This window comes from Coenobita brevimanus, chromosome 6, assembly GCF_032717465.1.
Source record: "Coenobita brevimanus isolate Jiangsu-jjx chromosome 6, ASM3271746v2, whole genome shotgun sequence".
Lineage (NCBI taxonomy): Eukaryota > Metazoa > Arthropoda > Malacostraca > Decapoda > Coenobitidae > Coenobita > Coenobita brevimanus.
Genome location: NC_136959.1, coordinates 58,163,325 through 58,187,601, shown reverse-complemented (window position 1 = coordinate 58,187,601; position 24,277 = coordinate 58,163,325). Strand labels below are relative to the sequence as shown.

Genomic DNA, 24,277 nt, shown 5'->3' with positions numbered 1-24,277 from the left:
AATAATTGTGGGCTCACTGCCTTTGGTTCCTTCTTCCTAGCATTAAAAAAAAAAAAAAAAAAAAAAAAAAAAAAAAAAAAAAGGCAGTTGACATTCTAGAGTGCATTCGTATTTTGCAGGCCTATTATATTCCAGGAATGTGGTGCTGGTCTCTGTATCGACTGCTTCACAGAACATCACACACTAAAGACATATTAGTGTGAACAGCTGTGGTAATGGGAACAGTTGTACATAATATTTACATCCACAAAATTATAACTGTAGAGACGTAGGGTACAGTAAGAAAAATTTTACACCATAAGAACAGTGTAAATAATGTAAAAATAATATACAGTACTCAAATCTGCTGTTACAAATAAGAACAGAAAACAAGACTATCTGCCTGCCTGCACTCAACCAAAGGTGGCCTGCAGTCCTACCAGACCCAGATTCAAATCCCTGCTGGGGCAGAGAATAATTTAAGGATTTGAATTTCATGAAATCGGACCTTGGAGAAAAAAGAAACACCGATGTGGGACCAAGTGTGCTTCCTCAGAATACAATTGTATTCTGAGGAAGCCGTGAGGCGAAACGTCAATACACAATTGTATTCTGAGGAAGCCATGAGGCGAAACGTCAATACACACTTAGTCCCACATCGATGTTTCTTTTTTCTCCAATTTATCAACAAAAAGTTAATCAAATCAGACCTTACTGATCTACCAGAAGACCCGCCGACATGTCGTAAAAATACCCCCGGTAATACCAATACACCAGTCCTATATAAGACAGCCCTAGCATATATTCAATGTGGACAGTAGATGTTAGCGCCAAAGTGGTGACATGTAGAGGTGTATGGTATGTAGGAGGACTACTGGGCCTTGAGAGCAGGCTGTGAAGCCTATGCCCAGAGTTGGACACACACACACACACACACACACACACACACACAAAAAAGCGACTGACAGTGACCTTGACACACCACCCCTCTTCTCACTCACTCCTCACCACTACCCAGCCCATGCACAATCTGAAGAGAGTAACAACAAATTCTTTATTTTTTCAGCTGTTCTGACCCATTTATGCATGTTTTGCCTGATTTCATAACACTGTTTTTCTCAAAAATAACCCACCCCATAAGGATGTTAAATCCCAAAGTAGCCTGCCTATTAAGCGTTAAGGCTGCGATACTGTGGTGGTGGGGGAGGGGGAGGGGGTGACTGGATAAGTGGTGAATGTGTTGTGGTATGTAGGGCAGCACTGTAATGAGAAAAAATGGATTGGTTGCACTTTGTACTGTACTGGTAATGCACAAAGGCACATGAGCACACAGACCATGCAAGAATCTATTACTCACTCCTGTTCCTCCTGCTTGAAGGACCAAAATTTGAGACGTATTTCAGGAGTGTACTCAAAATCTGGGCGGTATTCAGTGGTAGCCATCCACAGTCCATTTGGTGAGACAGTGACATGCTGCACTTCTGTGTTGTAGAGTCTCTTGTGTTGCTCTTGGGTGTAGTAGTTGCTTAAGGTGATGTTCACCTGAGTGATAAAATATGAATGATTGACACACATTTCCTTGCTTATTTAGTTACTATGAAAGACAGCAGCTCCTAATCTTAAGTATGTAACTACGGCAGTAAGCTGTAGATATGACAAATAAACAAAGTTAAATTAAAGTTGGCCCCTGGACTGTGGCTAAAGTTGAGAAATTTTCCCACCAAAATTTGCATTACCAACTTAATACCATACCTTAACTTCTAACAGACTACAAACAAACCTGAAGTGAGAGAGAAGTATAATTATCCATTAAGTCAAAGAAAAAGCAGAAAGATACTAGGACTTTGTCAATTCTGGTCACCAGTAGGAAACTCAAGTATGAATGTTAGACAAAGTGAAGGGATTGACAAACTGATACTAGACTTTAATAGCCATATATTTAACATCACCTGTACAAATACTGTACCTTCCTCTTACTCAGCCACACCCCCTGCCACCTTCAAACTAACAGATACTCTTTTCACAATCCTATCGACCCATTCTTTCCATACAGTATAATAAAACCATCCAAACACACACTTATCTACCTTATTATCATAATGCTCATTACTAAACATTTTCCATGACCACACTGTCTTCCGAGCCTATCCACACTATGAACTCTACACACATTACACACATTCCTCAACAGTCCTACTGCCACAACTCTTACTCTTGACTTTTCATTTTCAAGCCACACCAAAGGCTCACACAATCATATATTAATGTGAGTACTAACACATCTTCATGTAATCCTCTTGCAGCATCCACACTCAAAACTTTGTTTAGTATCAAGGTCTTCAAACCACAAGCCATCTTCCTTTGCCATTTTTTTCCTCCTCCAAGCCGTGACACTTGAAGGAAAGATATAAAAAACTTGTACAAAGAACTGAAAATGTGAGAGTTGCAGTAGTCTCAGTCTACAGTAGACACTGATACCATGTATTTGTGACAAAAGTCTCTGCATATGACTGGATGGTTGCACGGCTAGTTATCAAACTTAAAACCACACCATGCTCTAATTTTCAGGATGGTACCTTCCAGCACTAATGGTAGGCATTCATATATATCAGATATCCTCATACTTTTACCACAATACTCACATGATAGAGAAGTCTACGTTGGTGTATGTCATAAAACTGCACATGGCCTGTCTTGCTATTTGTTACAATAGCTCTGGTGCGTGGGTCATATGCAATACCAGCTGGGAATGGTTCTGGATTATCAACGTTCATGGAGAAGCCCTGTATAATTCCAACCAATGTATATGACTGGGCTTTGATAATACTGATACCTGTAAAGAAGTAAAACATAGGGTAAAATATGGCAAAACAAGACTCTCCAGTAATAAAACTTGGCCCACATGCACTGAACATATACTGGTATTATCTAATACTGGTATGCATTACCCTACAACACAATAATGTATGTGCTCAAGGTGTGATGGCTTGTAAAGATATTACAAAACTTTACCTTGCCAGGCAGGCCAGACTCCAGCACAGTACATTATGCTAAAATATCTCACCTGACCACTACTCCTAGTGAGTTACCAGATGTTTATGTCCCCCTGGCAGAATTCCAAGCACTTCAAAAGGGTACTCCCAGAAACCTCTTGGAGTTATTTTGCATAGTAACACATCTTGTAAGAGGGATTTTCATGAAGTAATTACAGCAAGTGCGATGTGCAACTTGGAAATATCATGTGAGTTGTACTTTATTTTGTGTTGGCACTTGGGCAGAGAAAGGTGATGGCCACATTTTAGTCTGGCTAAGTGAACTTTTGTTTCTTTGGAAAGGGCACTTTCAGTGAGATGCAGTTCTGAAGGAGGTACATGAAAGATACTGTTTGGTCAAAGATTTTGGGTGGCTGTGTTAGCTATGTGATTGTGTATATCAGGCTGCCCCAACAAAAGTAACAGTTAAGCATTACTATTACAAAAGTTTATTTTGTTTTTGTTTTGTTTTTTACCACAATATGGTTCAAAGTTGCATCTCTTAGACCCAGTTGCAATATAAAAAGTCCATAATGACTTACACAGCCAAAAGTTGAGGGAGGGAGAGAGAGAGAGAGAGAGAGAAAGGGGGGGGGGGAGCACGGGGTTGCTTGCAAGGTGGTGTCAAGGCACTGAAGTGACCAGAGTGCAAAAATCACTGTGGAATAAGTCTGCTGAGTGCTTCAGGAAAGTAAAGACAGGTGCAGGAGTATTTGGTGAGTGATACACTGTGTGGCTTTTCCAGAGGCTAAAGGAATGTGGATCATACACTTTACCTGCAATGAAGCTGATAGTGGAATAAACAAGTAACAACAACTGTGCAAAATACTGACGGTATCTGACAGCAACTCACAGCATTCCCACGTATCAACTCTAAAACAACTACAATAAAAACTTTAACAACTTTACCATTATCCACGTGAGACACTGCGATCAAAGTGTTCGTTTCATCAGTGGTAACAAATCTGATGGGCATACCCAGACGTGGCACAAAATACTGCTTCTCAGAGCTCAGTTGCCACTTAACCAGCACACACTCACCTCCACCTGAGTACAGTTCTGTTCCTGAAAAATATACAAAAAATGCATCAGTTATTAAAGTTAAAAAATTCACATTATGATGCTTCTAACTAAGGTACTACAATATAATTCTTTCATGATAACCTGGCCAAGATTTTCATCTTCTTGCAGCTTATTTCATGTAGCTCAGTTGCAGAAAAAGGTCAGTTCAATGGCTCTACATCTTTTCCCCTGCACTTCATGACTTCCATCATATTCTAGTGTTATTCTACTGCTACAGCTCAGCATTCAAGATGAACAGATGACAATTTTTGGTCCATATAGTGTAAAAAAAGGTATAATGAACTCTTCAAAATAATGACTGGTTAAATAAGGTAAACTCCTTCAATTTTATGGCTTTTTCATTACAGTGACTGTAATGAAATCAAATTATTCATCTTAGGGTAGACCTCATGCAATGAAGTAGGTAACCATTTTATGTATTTTATTCTGGTTATTGCCATATAAATTCATTCACCATTTTACTGACTGCTTGCAGTGAATGGGTTGAATGCCAATATATATAACATTCAAATAACATGGTCTGAGATATAACTGGAAGCTTATCAAACGACCGAGCATCACAATACACTAAAATATGGGACTCACAGTAAATTATTCATTCACAATGGAGGTGGAAATTACTGATAAATGTTACTTGTATTTTTTTTTTTTTTAAGGGATCACTTTCAGGATTGCAAGACTTTCCTTCTATCCTTTTTTGCACACACACACACACACACACACACACACACACACACACACACACACACACATACACAGGAAAACAAAAGGTTAGGGAAATATGAGAGAAATAAATCAAGGATCCCAAAGGTAACCTTCCAGAGTTTAAACACTGTGGAGGAGATACTAAAAAATGCAAAGAAACTCATGGACAAAGAGGAATTCAAAAATTCATGGATAAAAATATGCCTAACTCAAGAGGAACTGGAATTATTAAAAGAGATGAGGGAGGAAGCAAAAACAAAGAATGAGGGAAGATCAGAGGAGGAGAAGAATACATTTTTTTACAAAGTAATTGGATTGCAGGTTTGAAAGTGATACGTAAACAGGAGGGAATAAAAAGGAGGAAGGTAGTAGACCCAAGTCATGACAAGTATGTAAACAAGATGGTTAAGTTGATGTACTCAAATGTAGATGGAATGTCCCTAAATTATTAGAAATGAATGATTATATCAAAGAAAATGAACCACATATAATATGACTAACTGAAACAAAATTAAGAGTAAGGATATCAAATGACATCCTAAACTTAGAGGAATACAATATATGGAGATGAGACAGGAACTTAAAAAAGGAGGAATTATAATATTAACAAAGAAAAATCTAAAAGTCAAAGAAATAGAACTAGATATACCCTTACAAGTAGAAATGATTGCAGCACAGATCAATACATCTGAAGGGAAAGTAACTGTAGCAAATTCATACATGCCACCAAAATCAAACACATGGGAAAGTTGCGAATATGAGGATCTGGCAGAAAGTACAATTCAGAGTTTAAGAGCATTACTACATAGAATGGAAGAGAAATTGTAAAGAATTATACTAATTGGAGATTTTAATCCATCCATCATCTAATCCTACGTTGCCCCATAAGGAGTGTAGGAGCCCAGGGCTAGGAAAGTTGGTCCTGGCATTTAAGATGAGAGTGGCCAGCCTCATTCATCCCTGAGTGGCAGTACGTGAGCAATAAATCCCAACCACCCCTTGGATATAAACCTTCACCGGCTCAATCCGATTGGAGCACCTTTATTACCCACTAAACCACCAGGAGCCAAAATTTGGTTATATGGTTACCACCCAGTGTAGTTAATGGTTTCCTGGTGTACAGGACACCATTTGTCTTGTCACTCAGTGTAGAGTCATCCACAGGCAGAAGGAAGAGGAAAGAATGAAGGAAAGAAAGACTCAAGAAGGAATGTAAAGTCACCTGCAGGCAGAAGAAAGAGGAAAGAACGACAGAAGAGGATGGATGGAAAGAAGGATGAAGGAAAGGAAAGGGCAGACACCCAAGAGCAGCACTCCATCAAGTGAGTGGATGGTGAGTGCCCCCACTTACCACAAATATAAATTGGAATACTCTAGATATAATAAGCCAAGAAAGCTGTTAGAACCAAAAGCTCCTGGATATCATGCAAGAGTTTTTCCTAACGCAACAAGTAAAGGAAAGCACTAGAAAACGAGGACTCGATGTACCCTCAGTGCTAGATCTTATATTTACTAGGCAAGAAAACGATACTGACAATTTAATGTATCACCCTCCATTCGGCAAAAGCAACCAAGCAGTACTAAATTACAACTTCAGGATTGCATATGACATAGTTAACAGCAATGAAAGTTACAAAAAGAGCCTAAATTATAAAATGGGAAACTACCATGACCTTGAGAAGTACTTCTTAGAAACAGATTGGGAAAAGGAGCTTGGAGGACAAGATTTAAATGCTCTATATAAAAAATTCTGTGAACTTTGTGAAATAGGAGTCCAGAAGTACACCTCACAGCACAAAGAAGCAGAAAAGAAAATAAAGAAATGGTTTAGTACAGAATGTAAAAAATCAGAAGAAAAAAGAGACTTGTTGTGGAACAGATACAGAAGACACAAATGTGAAAGGGCATATAACAACTATAAACAAGCAAGAAACAATTATACAAGAATAGGGAGGGAAGCCCAAAAACAGTTTGAGGAGGACATCATAAATAAAAGTAGTGATCAACCGAAGCTATTTTACAGCTACATCAGAAGCAAAACCAAAGTAAAAGATAAAATACAATCCATTACAGATGAGGGGATCACCTATACATAAGAGAAGGATATTTGTGAAGCTCTAAATAAGAATTTCCATTCAGTTTTTACAGAATAAAATAATTTTGAGAGGGATGATATGCAACATGCATGCCCTCACATATTACCAGATATACAAATATCAGAAAAAGAAATATAGGAGGAGCTAAATAAATTAGACAAAGGAAAAGCAAATGGTCCTGATGAAATTTCACGTTGGGTGCTACATGAATGTGTAAAGGAGTTAAGTAAACCATTATCTTTAATTTTCAAGAAATCCTTGAGACAAGGTAAACTACCTGATATTTGGAAGAAAACAAACACTGTTACCTTATCCAAGAAAGGGAATAGACAAAATCCACTCAACCACTGACCAGTATCACTAACCAGTGTTGTAAGCACGGTATCAGAAAAGCTGATAAGAAAAGTTTGGGTAAATCATCTAGAAGAACACAATATGTTAACAGAAAGACAGTTTGGTTTCAGAAAGGGAAAATCATGTGTTATTAAAATGTTGAGCTACTATGACAGAGTAACAGACACATTACAGAAAAGAGAAGGATGGGTGGACAGTATCTATTTAGATTTCAAGAAAGCATCTGACAAAGTACAGCACCAAAGACTTTTATGGAAACTGTACCATCAAGGAGGAATCCGAGGCTAACTGTATTGTTGGATGCAAGATTTTCTCAAAAAAGAGAAATGAGAACAGTACTAAAGGGAAATTACTCATCATGGAGGGAAGTGACTAGCAGAGTTCCACAGGGCTCAGTGCTGGCACCAATCATGTTTTTTGTGTATATAAATGATACAGATAGCAACATTGGAAATGAAAACTATCTAAATATGTTTGCTGATGATGCAAAAATACAAAGGAAAATTACCAATGCAGACTCTTGTAAAGAGCTACAAGAAGAATTAAATAAACTTTATGAATGGAGCAATACATGGCAAACGGAATTCAAAGTGGACAAGTGTCATGTAATCAAGTTTGGTAAAAGTGGAAAAAGACCTGATTGGGATCATACGTTACGAAATAAAACCCTACACACAACAGAAAGAGAGAAGGACCTAGGTGTGATTATCAGTAACAGACTATCTCCGGCTGACCACATCAGTAAGAAGGTACGGAACGTATACACTGCTCGCATATATGAGAATAGCATTCACATACATAAATGAAAACATGTTAAGAAAGATAATAACATCATTCATCAAACCAACCCTGGAGTATGTGTCAGTAGTCTGGAGTCCTCATCTCAAAAAACAAATAGATAAGATTGAAAAAGTTCAAAGGGCCGCTACACACACACAAACACACACACACACACACACACTAGGAAACATAGGGACTCACGTCTATACAGAAACATGGTTAAGAGAAAAAAAAAAAGTGCGATCAAATAAAAAAAGGGAATTTTATAAAAGCTATTCACACGGTGTCTTCATTAGCCGCTTCATTACAATACTGTTTTTAAAATTATATTATTTCTGATGTCCAGTATTTTCATTTAGCTCATAACAGATTGCTTAGCTGGAATGATTTAAGTCTAGATGCAAACAGACTGGGGTTAGGAGACTCTTCTAATCATCGCAGTCCAAGAATCACGCAAAATGAATCTACCGGAACCTCTCGTGGGGATCTAAGCTATGAAGAAAGACTAGTAAAACTGAATCTGCCTATACTAAAGGAGAAAAGGAAAAGAGGAGACATGATTATGCTATATAAATGCATTTCAGCAAGATGACACTGCAAAAAACTGCATAAAAAGAGGCGATAAAGACATAAGGAATTTTAGTTTCCCAAATAGGGCAATTGATCAGTAGAATGCACTACCAAATGAAATAGTGTGTGCCAAAACAATTCATAAATTTAAGGATATGTACAATAAAAATGGTTTAAGACACGGGACAGTACGAGCTTGACTCATTCCTGTAAAGATACAATTAGGTAAGAACACACAAACTCATGTTACTCTTCAGTTTTCATATTCAAGTCACACAAGTTTCACATTCAAACATTAATGTGGGAACTTAAATGCCTCCATGCAATCATCATGCAGCCTCTATGAAAACCCATTTTGTACCATGGCCTTCATAGCACCAAACCCTTTTGGTTCTAGCCACTCTTCTCTTCATTTACATTACATATTTACTTCTCTTAGCTGCAGCGCTCAAGGAGACTCCTTTTACTGTTCATTAAAACATTATGGAAGAGAAGATCTTGAGGATAATCTTACATACACGTATAAAAGATATGCATTATACCATACATCGAACACTTCTTGTATCATCTATGTCATTATATACTATACATATTTTACCGTATATTCAGAAGGCAGACATAACTATACCTGTTTTAGAAAACGCAAGATGTCCTACAGGCAGTTCATGCCAGTGGAATGTCTGCTGCTGTGCGCGGGTTGAGGTAAATTCATACCAGAGCACCACACGACCTTGGCTGTCCCCAACAGCCACAATGTCCTTAAATGGATGGTACGCCACACAAGTTGGGTGCACATTATCTTTTACCTTATGAATCAACCTGGGGAAGATCAGTTTGAGCTTACAAGGATCAATCATCATCAACATCTGCTTACAGGATACTGAACCCTAAACTTAATTCAAAATCTATGCAAGGTATGTGATAATTATTCAAGAAATGAAATATGAAAAGGCCAGTAAAATACAGAAACTCACACTCAATATCTTTCATGTGTTCATGTAAAATGCTATTCTAAAGGGCTCTACCTAAGCTGAATAACATAAAGATCTAAAAATAGCCTGAATAAAAAATAACTTTTGACCCCCAGTAGTACAAATGCTCCTTCAAAAGCTGATTCAAAATATACCATAACCATGTGGTATATGTAACAGGTGATCACAATGAAATGTTAAATGACACAAGATCCTTATATATAGCTTATGGGATTAAAGCAAAGACTCAGCTGTTACACTGTGAAAGGCTATGTGAACACATATTTTTCCCAATCGCCAACTTAGAAAGAAAAGGTAGAGCAATTACATGAGAAGAATACACCTAAAACTATTGCATTATTGTCTTATTGCACAACCATTCCTTTTTAGTGCTGGAGAAGGATACTTTCACGTGACAACACTAATATGCATGATATGGTGGATCTGGCCAGATAATCAAATGTCCCTCAACATCCTGCCCATCCCCTGAACAGGAGACAATAGGCTTAGAATGAAAGCACAAAGATACACTCAAAGACAATACACTTCTTCAAATTTTTCACCCAGAGCTGGCAAATACCCCAGCCTGTAAGTTGCTCATACTCATCCTAGCCAGAAACATCAAGATCAGCGCTGGTCTGCAAACCAATACAGTACTTGCCCAACATGCAAAACAGAAATCTCACACAGAAAATATACAGTGTGATGCAACCACTGCAAAGAGTGACTGCATCTGCTGTACCAGTCCTGCCATCACATGTTCATTATACATATCCTGAATCTGTGACTACTGTGACACACAAAACAAACATCAAAAAGAAAATATAGCAAAACCTAAAGATCCTGCAACTGAACATCAATAAAATAAACAAAGACCACAGAGTTACCAAACTTCTTGCACACAATATCAACATATGGTATAACTTATACATGTGGTCAAATTCACAAAAAGATCCTATGCTTCATATTTCATAAACTACATTACACTTGGACACAACAGAACATACAACAGAGAATGAAGTGGCTTTACAGGCTTTACTGATCTACCAAAAGAACTGCCGACATGTCGTAAAAATACCCCCGCTAATACCAATACACCAGTCCTGTATGAGACAGTCCTAGCATGTATTCAACATGGATGGTGGGTGTTAGCGCCAAGTGGTGACATGTAGAGGTGTACGGTATGTAGGAGGACTACTGGGCCTTGATAGCAGGCTGTGAAGCCTATGCCCAGAGTCGGACACATTAAAAAAAAAAAAAAATCCTCAGTTACAACATCCCTTCACTGAGGCCACACAACACCCAATGGTGCCTAATGACAGCATTTATATTTATAGACCATTAACGATGGAAGCATGTGAAGGTCCTACTCCTTCAGAAAGCTCTCTAGATCAGACCACGTAAGGAAACAAGAACAATCATGAACATATCCCGTACATACTACAACCATCATAGTTTAGTGGGTTAGAGTGGAAATCTTCCATTATCATTCCATAATCCCACTGTCATCTAATAAGAGAAACATAAATACCTGATAAATCATCATCACCATCATCATCATCCAGACCTCCTTTCCCATCCTAGGGTGGTGAGGAGTAGCAACATCCAGACAGCCAAAGTCTTCCCAGTTCAATGGGCCAAGCTTCCATTCAGTCATCATTCAAGCCCACGGAATCCTGGCTCCATCTGATATGCCATAAAATTTTGCCTTCTGTAGCTTCACATATACTTAACCAATGGAGACAATCCGAATGCTGTCATGTTAAAAAGGGGTGCCAAATCCCTGGTCAAGCACTTCTATGCACAAAACTCATCCAGCCAGCTCAATCTCTTGTCAGTCTCTTAGTCTCATCAACTTCCATACCTTTCCTCCTCACACACTCATCCACCATATCCTTTCACCATCTTGGCCTACCTCACCTCCTCCCTCCTTCAAATTCACTCAGATATACCCTTTTCACCATTATTGTCATCCATTCTCTCCACATGGCCATACCATCTCAGTGCACTGTCTAACGATTCTGGTGTCCACAGACTTCCTCACTCCGCATCTTTCAGGAATCACATTATTCTGTATTCTATCCATTCTCTGTACTAAACATACATTCCTCAGCAGTCCCATCTCCACTGCTCTCACCCTTTTCATTTTCATGCCACACCATTGCCTCACACCCATATGTTAAAGTTGGCACTAACACTCCTTCATGTAAACCTCACGCAGCTGCAACACTCAAGCCTCTGTTTCTTATCAAGGCCTTCATAGCACCAGCAACGTTCCTTCCTTGTGTCACTTTAGTTTCCACTTCTTTTGCACATTTTTCTTTCTTTTCTATCACTGCACCCAGACATTTGAACTCTCTCACCAAGTCTAGTTTCCCTCCACTGTAACATCACACTGGGAGTCACCTTCTCTCTCAATAACCAACATTTTACTCTTTTCTACATTTACTCTCAAGGCACGACAATCACAGATATCTACAAAACTCTGCACTAGTCTACCAAACTCTTGTCTGGTATTAATAAATAAATAAATACATAAATGAAAGTTTTATGGATTTTCAGTGAACATTAATTGTCTCAGTTGCATTTTCATACCAGTCTTTTTTCCCCCCAGAATGGTCAGGGCTGTGGTTCTGCAGGATGATGAGTTGCTTAAATGAACAAACAGCAAGAGTCTTCCCAGAACTACTCACTGCAATCTGCAAGGGAAACAAAAAAAAACAATTACAGTATTATCATAGTGCAGTGAGTGGATAGGATAAGAAAATACAATATTTGTGAATTATGTGAATAAGGAAGTCTGTTGACAATAGTATCACAGAGCATGTGTGCTATATGGTATGATCATAAGGAGAAAATGTAGATAAACAGGGTGGTGAAAAGGGTAAAAGGTTAAATGAATTTTAACTTTTTTTTTTTCTCTCGATCCTCTCATTCCATCTACAGTAATAGGCGGTATGGTTGAGCTAATGATGATGATGATGAATATTAATTGTACTGTAATTTTCAAATTGTACTGTAATTTTCAAATGTTAAGTTATAATATTTTCAAACAACTAACCACTTGTTTTTTTGCAAAGGTAAAACCCTACATGGTAAGCTGAAAAAACTGGTCCTTATTTTATTACTATTCCTCTGATTCCAAAATTCTTATTAAAAAAAAAATACCGGTATATATATATATATATATATATATATATATATATGCCAATCCAAAAATGTCATATATCCAGGTAACCCAGTTCTTCAACCATTTAATATAACTTGTAATCAAATATAATTTCAGCCAATCCTCATTATTAGTCAATTTCTCTTTTCTAAAATATCACAATTTTTCCATATACAGTAGAAGTCCTATTTTTCGGCATCTATGGGACCAGGCTAGTGCCGAAAAATCAAAATTGCCGAATTATCAAAAACCCTACCCACTCAATACCTTATATGTTTCGGTGAACACTATCATCACTACTCATATCATTACAAATGTGCTTGGAGAGAGTACTGTATACTGTTTGATACTGTACAATACTGTAATGAATACAGTACTATACATGAATATGAAAAATAAAGAAATTAGTGAACATACTGTATATAAATGTAATGGTACAGTAGGCCTACAAGTTCACATGCACTTACCTAAACTTATAGTAGGTTCCTTAATTACATATGTACAATAGAAGGGGTTGACTGGACTCTGCTACTGCTGGAAGAAGTCCCCAGCAGTAGAGGGTCCTCATGGAGAATTTCAAGACTGACGAAAAAAATCGGAAAATCTGCCGAATGATCAGAGATTTTCGTAAATGGGACTATTTATCAAAACTGTCGAAATGTCAGATTTGCCGGGGAATTGGATGCCGAAGAATTGGACTTTTACTGTACTTGATCTTATGAACTGGGTCATTGTTATTTTGCTCAACAATGGTGTCTCTGATCAAGCAGACCCACTGACAGCAGATAAACCACCACCACTATGGAGTTATCCCATAGGTCCCCTAAACCACTGGTGTTATGTCTGCGTCTTGGTGCCTGCGTCTTGGTGTATGAAGTACTGTGCAGTACTCCACTATGTGTGTTCTTTGTGTCCTATCATGTGGGCCTAATCTACAACTGTGGCATGTGTTGTCTGTGACCAATCCAGTCCAAGCTGCAACAGAGGTACAAAGGACATTTTTTCTGACATATACTGTACTTTGAATGAAAAAAAAATGGGGGGGAGGGGCAAACTGCTGTACAGCAAAGACCTATTGTCCAATTCAAGCATTTCTACACTTACCTTGTTTTGTCCAAGCTGCACATATCTTTGCATCATTCTCTGTCTACATTTACTGGTGTTATACGGTGGAGAAAACCTGTACAATGCTCCAGTCTTCCTTTTACAGTCAATCACCAAAAACAGCTCACGGGTTCTTCTGCAGAACTCAAAGGCAGCAACTGCTGATATATTCTTGATATGCTTAATACTGAGAGCATATTTCTGCAAAAAGAAAAAAAAATGCATATAAATGGAAGGAAACTGTTTCAAATACCAGAAAAGACGCATATCCTTATTTCTAACATTCTGTCTTCCTTGGAACCTACTGACTGGCTTTTGTTGAGGTTCCAGGCTCATCTTGACGTGAAACTGGTAGGCTGCAAATTAAAGTTGCCCTTCTGCACTCCATCCTCCTCCTTTCATTGGATACAGAGAGAGCTGAAGAACGTTTGCATAATTGGGCAGCAGAACTGCCTGGTTACATTGGTGCCACCATATGAAAGTGCCCTTCTCAATTAAGTACTCAGCAAAATATGAGGATGATATAACACTTCCTCAAACAGAACACAATGGCAAAGGACAGAGCAATGTGGAGGTGATTTGTCTAAGACCAACCCTTACAGAACTAATGCATCTGGCAACAGACAGACTGACTGATGGATAGGCAGATAGAGAGACTGTTCATACGTGACATTCGGTGCTTCCAGTTCCCTCATCTCCATTTAACAACACAGTATCAGTTGCCACTTACCTCCACATCATCCTTTTTGGTACTCTGGAGTTTCCAAAAACACACAAGGCCACTCTCATCACAGGATACATACTGATCCTTTCCTTCTTCTACATGGCACACACCAATAATCTGGAACAACACATATATGAATAATCATTGCACTATAATATTTTTTTTTTTTTAAGTTCTTGTTAACACTTCGTAATCTTTATTTTTTTATTTTTTATGGGGGGGCTTCAACCAAATGATTCTCTTTTGTTCCAGACAGACCTCTTTTGATGAAGGAATAAATAAAAGTGATATCTGAACCCACCAATCTGAAAAGCTCTTCCTTGCTGAATTAACAGGCTAATCTAACAGCAACAACAGCAAAATGCATGACATCATTAGACTGAAGGAATTAAAAGATACTTTTTTTTTACTGGGGAGTCAAACATAGCCTTCATTAACTATGCCAATATGAGATGCCTTTAGCTACTAAGTTATATAAATCTTGTCTAGATATAAAATATGTCATTGGCACACACACCAATGAGAAAACAAATAGCTAAATCTTCGTCTTTTTCTTCACCTAATCCTCTTTCCAGTGTCTCATAAGAAGTGTACAAGTTCAGTTCTATACCCTGTTTGATTGACCTGTGCATCTGAGATGCATGGGGCGTGTAGGGTGTGTCTGATATGCAGCTGCCGACTGGCTGCTGATGATGTTGTAACAACAGATGCTAGTAAATTATCTCCCCACAGTGTACACCTAAGTCCGCATGTTGCACTATATCCACCCACAGTGTACTCTTACATCCGCATGTTGCACTACATTCACCAACGGTGTACACCTACATCCGCATGTTGCACTACATCCACTCACAGTGTACACTTACATCCGTATATTGCACTACATCCACCCACAGCGTACAACTATGTACGTATGTTGCACTACATCCACCCACGGTTTCCATCTATGTCCGCACGTTGCACTACATCCACCCACAGTGCACACTTATGTGCGTATGTTGTCCAATAGTACATGCCTGCATTTAGTTCAATGGCATCATCAGTGGCCAATCAGCAGCCGCGAATCAAACACACCCTACTCACCCCATACATCTCAGGTGCACAGTTCAATCAAACAGGGTATAGGCTACTCAGTCCTGACATTTAAGGCAAGAGTAACCAGTTACTAACTAGTGAGTGACATTATGTGAGCACATAAACTCCGGCCCTGCCTTGGATATAAACCCATAGCTATGGGCTACATCAACCCAAACCCACAATCAACTGAGATATTCTGTCATCAATCCTGGACCCAGGACTGATGAGGTCTAAAAATAACGTGTGAAAATGCTATGGCATAGGTCTAGAAGCCAACTGTACAGTTGTCACAGTACACCTGGTTCTTTGTTCCTGTAAGCTGTGGCTGTAATTATCAATCCACTTTCTTGCAATATACAATGAGGCAATGACCAATGACTCTTGAAACCCACTGATGTGATCACCAGAGCTCATCAAACTTTTCAGAATACAGTACTGTGTAATAACTTCATCAATGGCCAAGTAAAATGTGGAGTGAAATCCCTGACCACAACAACAAATACCTTATGCTCATGATGTAGATGTTCTTCCAGAAGTTTGCCACTATCAGTGCTCAGAACCTTCACCGTTTTTCCTGATACAACCAGAAGAAACCTAGAAAATAGAATTTCATTACTGTAGTGCACTATCAGCAACAAAAGCTCTGTCACCTCTCATACTTCTCTTTCCATCAACTTGATTAGGCAGGCAAGTTTGAGGCAAACAACACTGATGTCAATAACCAGTGGCTAAATAGTCATCAGTGTGGGCAGCTGCAAATTCATGAGGACTGTAGAATTATCATAAAGAGAGATGGAGAAGCAACAGGACTTTTGTTATTAATTGTATATCTGTTACTGCCTGGCATGCAGCAGACAAAAGATGACCTAAGTGATAATAATGTGTGTAATGTTTTACACCCCAACTCTAAACAAACATTCCCAACTGATTTTCAGCTCATGTATCACCAGTATTAAGGTAGACATGATTAATGATGTTACTTAGTAAAAACAATGGAAAAGAAGGAAGTTTATCAACACTTCCAACCAAAACTGTGTAAAATATATTTCAAAACTTTCTGTTGTGGATGTGTGGTATACGAGGTGCTACCTAAAAGTTTCAGTAATTTGAACACAAGGAGCCAACTGTTTGCAATTTTGCCTTTTGCTGCTACGAGCAGTCAGCAGCACCCCTTGTGCATCAGTGTGGCCCTGGCCCTGTTGTTGAGCTTTGCTTGCTATTGTAACGTGGTGTGTAGGTGGTTTGGCGGATTTGCAATGGCAGACCTCGCGGAACAAAGATCAACAAGACGGCTGCAGAAACTCACCTGTTGCTTCAGCAGGACTTTGGTGACATTGCCATGTCCCAAAGCAGGGCATTTTTCTGGTACAAGTGGATCAAGAAAGGACAAACATCCATTGAAGATGATGACTGTTCTGGATGACCGTCAATGGCAACAACACCAGAAAACATTGGAAATGTTCGTCAGGCAATCCTTGCAGATCGCAGACGAACTATCCATGATGTTTGCGATATTGTTGGACTGTCATACAGGGACGTGCAACGCATTTTGTCGGATATGCTGGGCATGAGACGCATCGCTGCAAAATTTGTGCTAAGACTGTTGAGTGACGAGCAGAAGGAACATCATGCTGCAGTTTGCAGGGAGCTCAAGAATCGGATCAAAGATGACGCCTCCTTCATCTCCAAGGTCATAATTGGTGATCAATCATGGGTTTATGGTTATGGCCCGGAGACAAAGCAGCAGTCATTGCAATGGAAGTCTCCCAATTCACCGATGCTGAAAAAAGTGCATCAAGTTCGCAGGAATGTCAAGTCAATGTTGATCGTTTTCTTCGATATCCAAAGGACTGTTCACAAGGAATTCATCCTACATGGTCAATCTGTCAGCAGAAAGTATTACTGTGAAGTTTTGCAGCATCTGAGGAAGAACATCTGCCGCAAATGTCCAGAACAGTGGAAAAACAAGGACTGCGTCATGCATCATGACAATGCCCCCACCCATACATCAATTGTTGTCTGGCAGTTCCTGGTTTCCACTAACACAGTAGTCATTCCCCACCCACCCTATTCGCCTGACATTGCCCCCTGCAGCTTTTTTCTGTTTCCCAAGCTGAAATTACAGCTGAAAGGGTGTCGATTTGACTTGACAGGAGATCCAGACAGAATCGCAAGAGGTACTCAAGACCATCACGCCTGCAGCCTTCCAGGGATAACTGGACTCGTGGAAAAAATGCTGGGACCACTGTACACATGCCCAAGGGGACTATTTCAAAGGTGACAGTGAGAATTAGGTGGTAAGGTAACTTATTTTCCTATAATATTCAAATTACTGGAACTTTGGGTAGCACCTCATACATCTGTGACTGGAAAATGAGAGATCAGTGGGCAGGGTTAATCTCCCCTTCAAAGAGTGAGTGAATACTGTAATATACTGGGCTACATAAGCCTTCTTCTTTACCAAGTCTGGCCTGAACCTGGCTTGGGCATAAATTAGCTGACAATGATAGGTGGAGGAAGGAAGACGGGATGAGATACAGGGATGAAGTGGATAGGCTATGTATATGTATAAGGTTGGTGTGAGCAGAAGGGACAGCAATCTGATAGAAGAGGGCAATGACATATAGAGAATTGTTTGTGGTCACCCTTTCTGAGATTAAGCTATCTAGCTACAGACAGATAGATAGACAGACATACTAATAAGCAAACAGACTAACGCACACCGAATGAGGTTAGGTTTAGGTTGTCAGGATAGGCCTGGAGGACTTTGGTACAATACCACTATACGAGTTTTCAAACTCCCACAAAGAGGATGATTTGCTGTGTTCGCTACCCCATAAGTTTGTTAGCTGAAGCCCATCTTAAGGGTGAAAAGGATATTAATTTCTCACTAGCACCCATCAGTAACATCAATTTCATGGGACAAAAAAAAAAAAAAAAAAAAAAAAAAAAAAAAAATCTGGTATGAAATGATGGCACTTCTGGACAATGGCTATCAACTTCATCTTGGACCATTTAACAGTGGCATTTCTGGGATCAGATCCAAATACCCACCATAAATCCCAATAACTACTGGTCCTATACGTATCAACAAGTGGGGTGGCAGAGGGTTAGCGTCCCTCCTTGCAAAACAACTAACTCAAAGATATCTGGCTATAAATAGTTTTAAAATGTCCCGAGAATTCAAAATTTCAAATGTGTCTACATCACCTAATAAACTTTGTTAGGCCGCATTTTAAAATTAATTTATACAAATGGCTGGTATTGATGTTTTATTTGGACAATTTTATAACCAAATGGTTATTGCAGCCCTCAGAGTAAAAATAACTTTAAATGCATCGATAATAAAATGAATGCCCTCTGACAACCAATCTGCTGCCAGCTTTCAAAAGCTTGAGGCTCATCTCTTCTCAGATTACCGTAGATAAAAAAGGATATAAGTCTGGTACTGCTTAATGGAAGCACATTTACAAAACTGGAATCACAATGTCAACAATAATAATATGAAAAAATGTTTCTTTCATACTGGTTAGGGGTAAAGGCCTCATACTTGCTACCGTACTTTGTTTAATGTTCTACTCATATTTGTGTGTACATATAAAACAAGCAGTTACCTCGAATCTGACGAAAGTAATGGCTTATTCTGTACTATTGGCCCCCAGTCGGTGGCAACTGATATTATCTTCTCGTGTGCCTCTCGTGAAGATCCACGTGCCTTTGCATCTGTCAAGGACTCGCGCCCATGCAAAGTTTTATCCTGATCCATGGTGCTGTGATTCTCGTATTACACCAGTGCTGCAACTTGACGATGCTTCAATGTTTCCACATAAAGCACACTAGATGAGATGGTCTTGGTCTTGGTGTTGATTGAAGGGCTGGACCCGATGCACATTTATTAGTGTCAGGTTGGTTGACTGTTGTTTTGTGGGCGTCTTCTTCTTGTTCTCTATGCAGCCCTTCTAAAAGCAGCCCGAGGGAAGCAGATTTGATTTTATTTGAAGTATTCACTGTTCTAGGACGTATAGAGTGCTTATGCATCAAAAGAAGGTGGAACCATTATTAATGTAGCTGCCATACAATAATGATGCTTCCTATTACTGTAACGATGAGGCCCCCCAAAAAAACTCACATGTACTCGCCAACTTTTAAACTTCCTCTTGTATGAAATTTACATTACAGTATATTTCCCTCTACTTAATGTACTGTTCTTCATTTCCTCATTCTCTGTCTTCATCCTCTACACTTTCCTTCATTTCTTTCTCATTTGCTTAATAACCTACAACATATGCCTACAATCTTCACTCCCTCATCATTCTTCTTCTGATAACTGTAACGATGGGCCTCCCCCAAAAAGAAAAAAAAAAAATCAAATGTACTTACCAACTTTTAAATTTCCCTTTGCATGAAATTTACATAGCAATGTACAGTATACTTTCTTCTTAAGCACTCTTCTTCACTTCCTCATTCTCTGTCTTCACTCTCCTTAACGTTTGCTCAATCGCACTAACAACATATGCCTACAATCATCTTAATTTCCTTATCATTCTTCGATGACTCCTTCATTCACACCATCTATACATTCTTCTTCACCCCCTAATTCTCAGTCTACACTGACCTATTCACATACTCAATGACTCATTCATTTCTGCAAAATCTGTTTTTCTTCAAGCTTCTTAGGCACTTTCATATTAAAGCATCATCTTCACTGACTCATTAACCCACACCATCTACAGTAAACTATACTCTTCACTCCCTTCTCACTCACATGATAGTCTCCTTCACTGACACATTCACTCCATATACTCTCACTCTCAGCTTTAACAACTTCTCCACATTCATACATAACCATCCTTCAGTCCCCGACAAAGAGCACTGAGGCCAGGGTTACAATACTTAAGTCCAGGCATTTAACACGAGTCACTATACCTCTTTCACCCTAACTTGACAAAGACTTTCATCCTTTTGCAGGTTATTTTAAGTAGTTCATTGGCAGAAAAGGACAATGCAATGGCTCTTCATCCTTTCCGTTGCACCACTTTGTAACTCACATTATTTTCTATTGCTAATATGTTGTTCCAACTCAGCATTCAACATGGAAAGACGGCAATTTTAGGCCAAGTTAGAGCAAAATGACTTATAGTTACTTACCACCAAGCAGTATAACTGTATGTGAACAATAATCCACAGCCACACCTCAGATATAAACCATTATTGGTCACATCTGGCTGATGCACCTTCACCCACTAGGCCATCAGGTGTTCATTGTTACATAGTTACCACCCAGTGAAGCAAATCATAGTACAGTCCTGGGTTACAAAAAATCTTATGGCTTGTAACTCTGTAGGAATGTAGTACTGTATCAAGTGAGTGGATGAGTGGCTCCTGCCTACTACTGTACTGTACATCTCAGTACACTATTTCTCAATGTAGCAGACCCTCTCCATCCCATCGTCATCCAGCACTGTCCTTCTTGCACTGGTGACATTATGGAGGATGGTAGTATGTCATCCTTGTCTGATGATGGCATATTATTCACTTCCACTTCCTTGTCTAAACAGACTGATAATTTTTCTTTTTTGCCACACCCCAGAATAAACTCAAAAGATGTCATCATACTGGAGAAGTTAACAACTGTATCTGACTGACAGGGCCCTCACTTGGTTGAACATAGTTGCTTTGTTTTAGTCTGAACAAAATACACATGTTACCTTTATCATCATCTGTCTTTCCTTCATTCTTTCCTCTTCCATCTGTCTATGGGTGGTTCTACACTGAGTGACAAGCCAAATGGTTTCCTGTACACAAGGAAACTATTTAATGTGCTGAATGGTAACCATATAACCAAATTATGGAGCCTGGTGGTTAAGTGGGTAATTACAGAATTCCAATCAGAATGACCCAGTACAGGTTCATATTCAAGGGATGGCTGAGGTTTATTGCTCAAGTAATGCCACTCATGGATGAGTAAGGCTGATCAATCTCATCTTAAATGTCAGGACCAATTTGCCTAGCCCCAGGCTCCTATGCTCCTCATGGGGCAACACAAGATTTGATGATGATGATGATCATCATCATCATCAATCTTTAAATTTCCTGATTAAAAAAAAAAAATTGTCAGTAGCAGAATACTCATTAAACTTAGCTTATGACACTTTCTGAACTGGTGGGGTTAGATATAGCCATCAGTAACAGGCCTTTCTTGAACTGAATAAAAAAGACTGGGGATAATAAGGTAAACAATAAAAGATGCCAGTATATACTGATCATGTTATTAGAGCCAGAATAAAATAAGTCACTGTACTGCTGCAGTTTACCATCATCATCAACAATCCCATTTTGTCCCATAGCCTACAGCCTAAACACAAGGGTCTGGGGCTGGCTACTCAGTTCTGACACTTACAGCAATGGGGACCATCCTCACTTGCCTGTGACTGGCAGAGTACAAGCAATTAACCCCAACCACCCCTCAGGTGCAACACATACAAGCTCCACCTGGTTGGAGCAACTTACCCACTTGAACACAGAACGACATCTTGTCATAATGGTGACCACCATGAAGAGTAAATTGTTACATGGGATACAGGAAACCATTTGGCTGTCACTGCAAGAGTCACCTATATATATATATATATATATATATATATATATATATATATATATATATGAGAGAGAGAGAGAGATAATATCAAGTGGCCGGATGATGGTTGCCCACAATTTCCATGAGAAGTTTGCCAAAAACATTTTATTTACAAGGGCAGTCCATCAAGTACAGTACAATATTATTCCCTTTAATCAACCATTTCTTAACAGTACAGTACATTAATGAATTTACATCCATCAGCTACACAAGAAGTATATAGAGAAATAATAATGCAGTACTTTACTTACACTTGTGTATTAATGTATAGAAAAAAAGGAATATGAACAATGATCTTGAAATCCTAGCTAAATATCACACTAGTGGTAGGTGGGGGCGCTCACCATCCACTAACTCAATGTAGTGCTGCTCTCAGGTGTTTGCCCTTTCCTCTCTTCCTTCCATCCTCTTCTGTCTTCTTTCCTTCATTCTTTCCTCTTCCTTCTGCCTACGGGTGACTCTACACTCCCTCCTCTGTCTTTTTTTCCTTCATTCCTTCCTCTTACTTCTGCCTATGGGTGACTCTACACTAAGTGACAAGCCAAATGGTCTCCCATACACAAGGAAACCATTTACTATGCTGGGTGGTAACCATATAACTAAATTATAGCACCTGGTGGTTTAGTGGGTAATTAAGGCACTCCAATCAGATTGAACCTGTGCAGGTTTCCATATCAAAGGGGTGGTTGGGGTTTATTGCTTATGTATTGCCACTCAGGGATGAGTGAGGCTGGTCACTCTCATCTCAAATGTCAAGATCAACTTGCCTAGCCCTGGGCTCCTATGCTCTTCATGGGGCAACACACCAGTAGATGATGATGATGATGATGATGATCTGGTATCTAACTAGACAAGCACAGAATTACACCTGTATTAAAGCAGATGCAGGAACATACAGGGCTTTGCTATTGTGAAACACAAAATGGGGTTCTGTTCTAGCGAAGTACCTTGCATGTGAAAATTCTTTGGAAATTCAAGTGATGCACCATATGGGGGGTTTGCTAGAGTGAAAAACTTTGTATAAAAATCCTTTAAGGTGTGAATGACTGATGGACTGCTCCAGCACCTAAAAACCCAATAGATGAAATGGAAATCAATACAATACAAAAAAAGAAAATTATCACCTTGATCTAAAGCACACTGGTGGCTGTGAAAAAATAATCTCTGCTTTGTTAACACTTTTGATGGAGAGAAGTGGCCTTATATTATAAGAATCTATATAAAAATGGTAATGGTAACAATCAGTCCCTTTTACAGTATCTGTTTCACAACATGGAAGGGTCTGATGATAAACTTTCACAGTCCATATCATTTAAGCCATAGATCAAGTCATGTCTGCCAGCTTTCATAACCACCACCATCCAGAACTCTTTTCCCACTTAAGACTGGGGTGAGGCAAGGATCTGTGGACATGAAAAAACTTGACAGAAGAGAACTAACCTAGAGTCTGTCTAGTTAATTGGGTCACATTCTCACTCACCCACCATCTGAATAAGCAGACTCCTAATGTCATCTCACAAGCAAAAAATTCACATTTAAACAGTGCTTGCATTACAGAAACATCTCTAATCACCTCTTGGTTCTAAAACATTATGTGTTAATGCACTGTCTATTCTAACCTGGCACTTCTACAACCATGTCACTGAAATATCTAAATACAGTATTAACATATAATCATTTGTAAAACAGGCACAAGAATTGTAAGCAAACTCTACTAAGGTTAAAAAAAAAAATCCTTATACAGTATAACCCTCTATAATTCGGATTAATTGGGGGGAACCCCATGTTAAATTATCAAAAATTCTGAATTATTGGATCTCATGCTTTCCTCTATCCCCAAATCACACCCACGCTCACCAAGACATGGCTTTTTCACAAAAACATTGAACAATACAGTACTTATATTATTACTTAATACTCAAAGAGTGCACAATACAATAAATAAAATAGTGTCAAACCTTCATAATGAAGTCTTGCGACACAGTAGTAGAATACA

At 38.9% G+C, this 24,277-nt stretch overlaps 2 protein-coding genes across 2 annotated transcripts in view; both read right to left on the bottom strand.

The window, feature by feature from the left end:
* l(2)05287 (WD repeat-containing protein l(2)05287) overlaps window positions 1-19,485 on the bottom strand; it is a 32,039-nt gene extending 12,554 nt beyond the window's left edge. The window contains exons 1-9 of the mRNA XM_080274153.1: window positions 19,259-19,485; window positions 16,148-16,238; window positions 14,574-14,684; window positions 13,844-14,044; window positions 12,166-12,269; window positions 9,228-9,418; window positions 3,921-4,076; window positions 2,622-2,812; window positions 1,337-1,521 (exon numbers count right to left, since the gene is read on the bottom strand). Of these exons, the coding sequence (XP_080130279.1) occupies window positions 1,337-1,521; window positions 2,622-2,812; window positions 3,921-4,076; window positions 9,228-9,418; window positions 12,166-12,269; window positions 13,844-14,044; window positions 14,574-14,684; window positions 16,148-16,238; window positions 19,259-19,410 (1,382 nt within the window). The 5' untranslated portion in view covers window positions 19,411-19,485. The remainder of the gene's footprint in view (window positions 1-1,336; window positions 1,522-2,621; window positions 2,813-3,920; window positions 4,077-9,227; window positions 9,419-12,165; window positions 12,270-13,843; window positions 14,045-14,573; window positions 14,685-16,147; window positions 16,239-19,258) is intronic.
* Window positions 19,486-22,418: 2,933 nt separating this feature from the next.
* Window positions 22,419-24,277, bottom strand: part of LOC145399939 (uncharacterized) — a 152,693-nt gene continuing 150,834 nt past the window's right edge. Inside the window, exon 3 of the mRNA XM_080272454.1 lies at window positions 22,419-24,179. The gene's annotated coding sequence lies outside the window, so the exon portion shown is untranslated. The remainder of the gene's footprint in view (window positions 24,180-24,277) is intronic.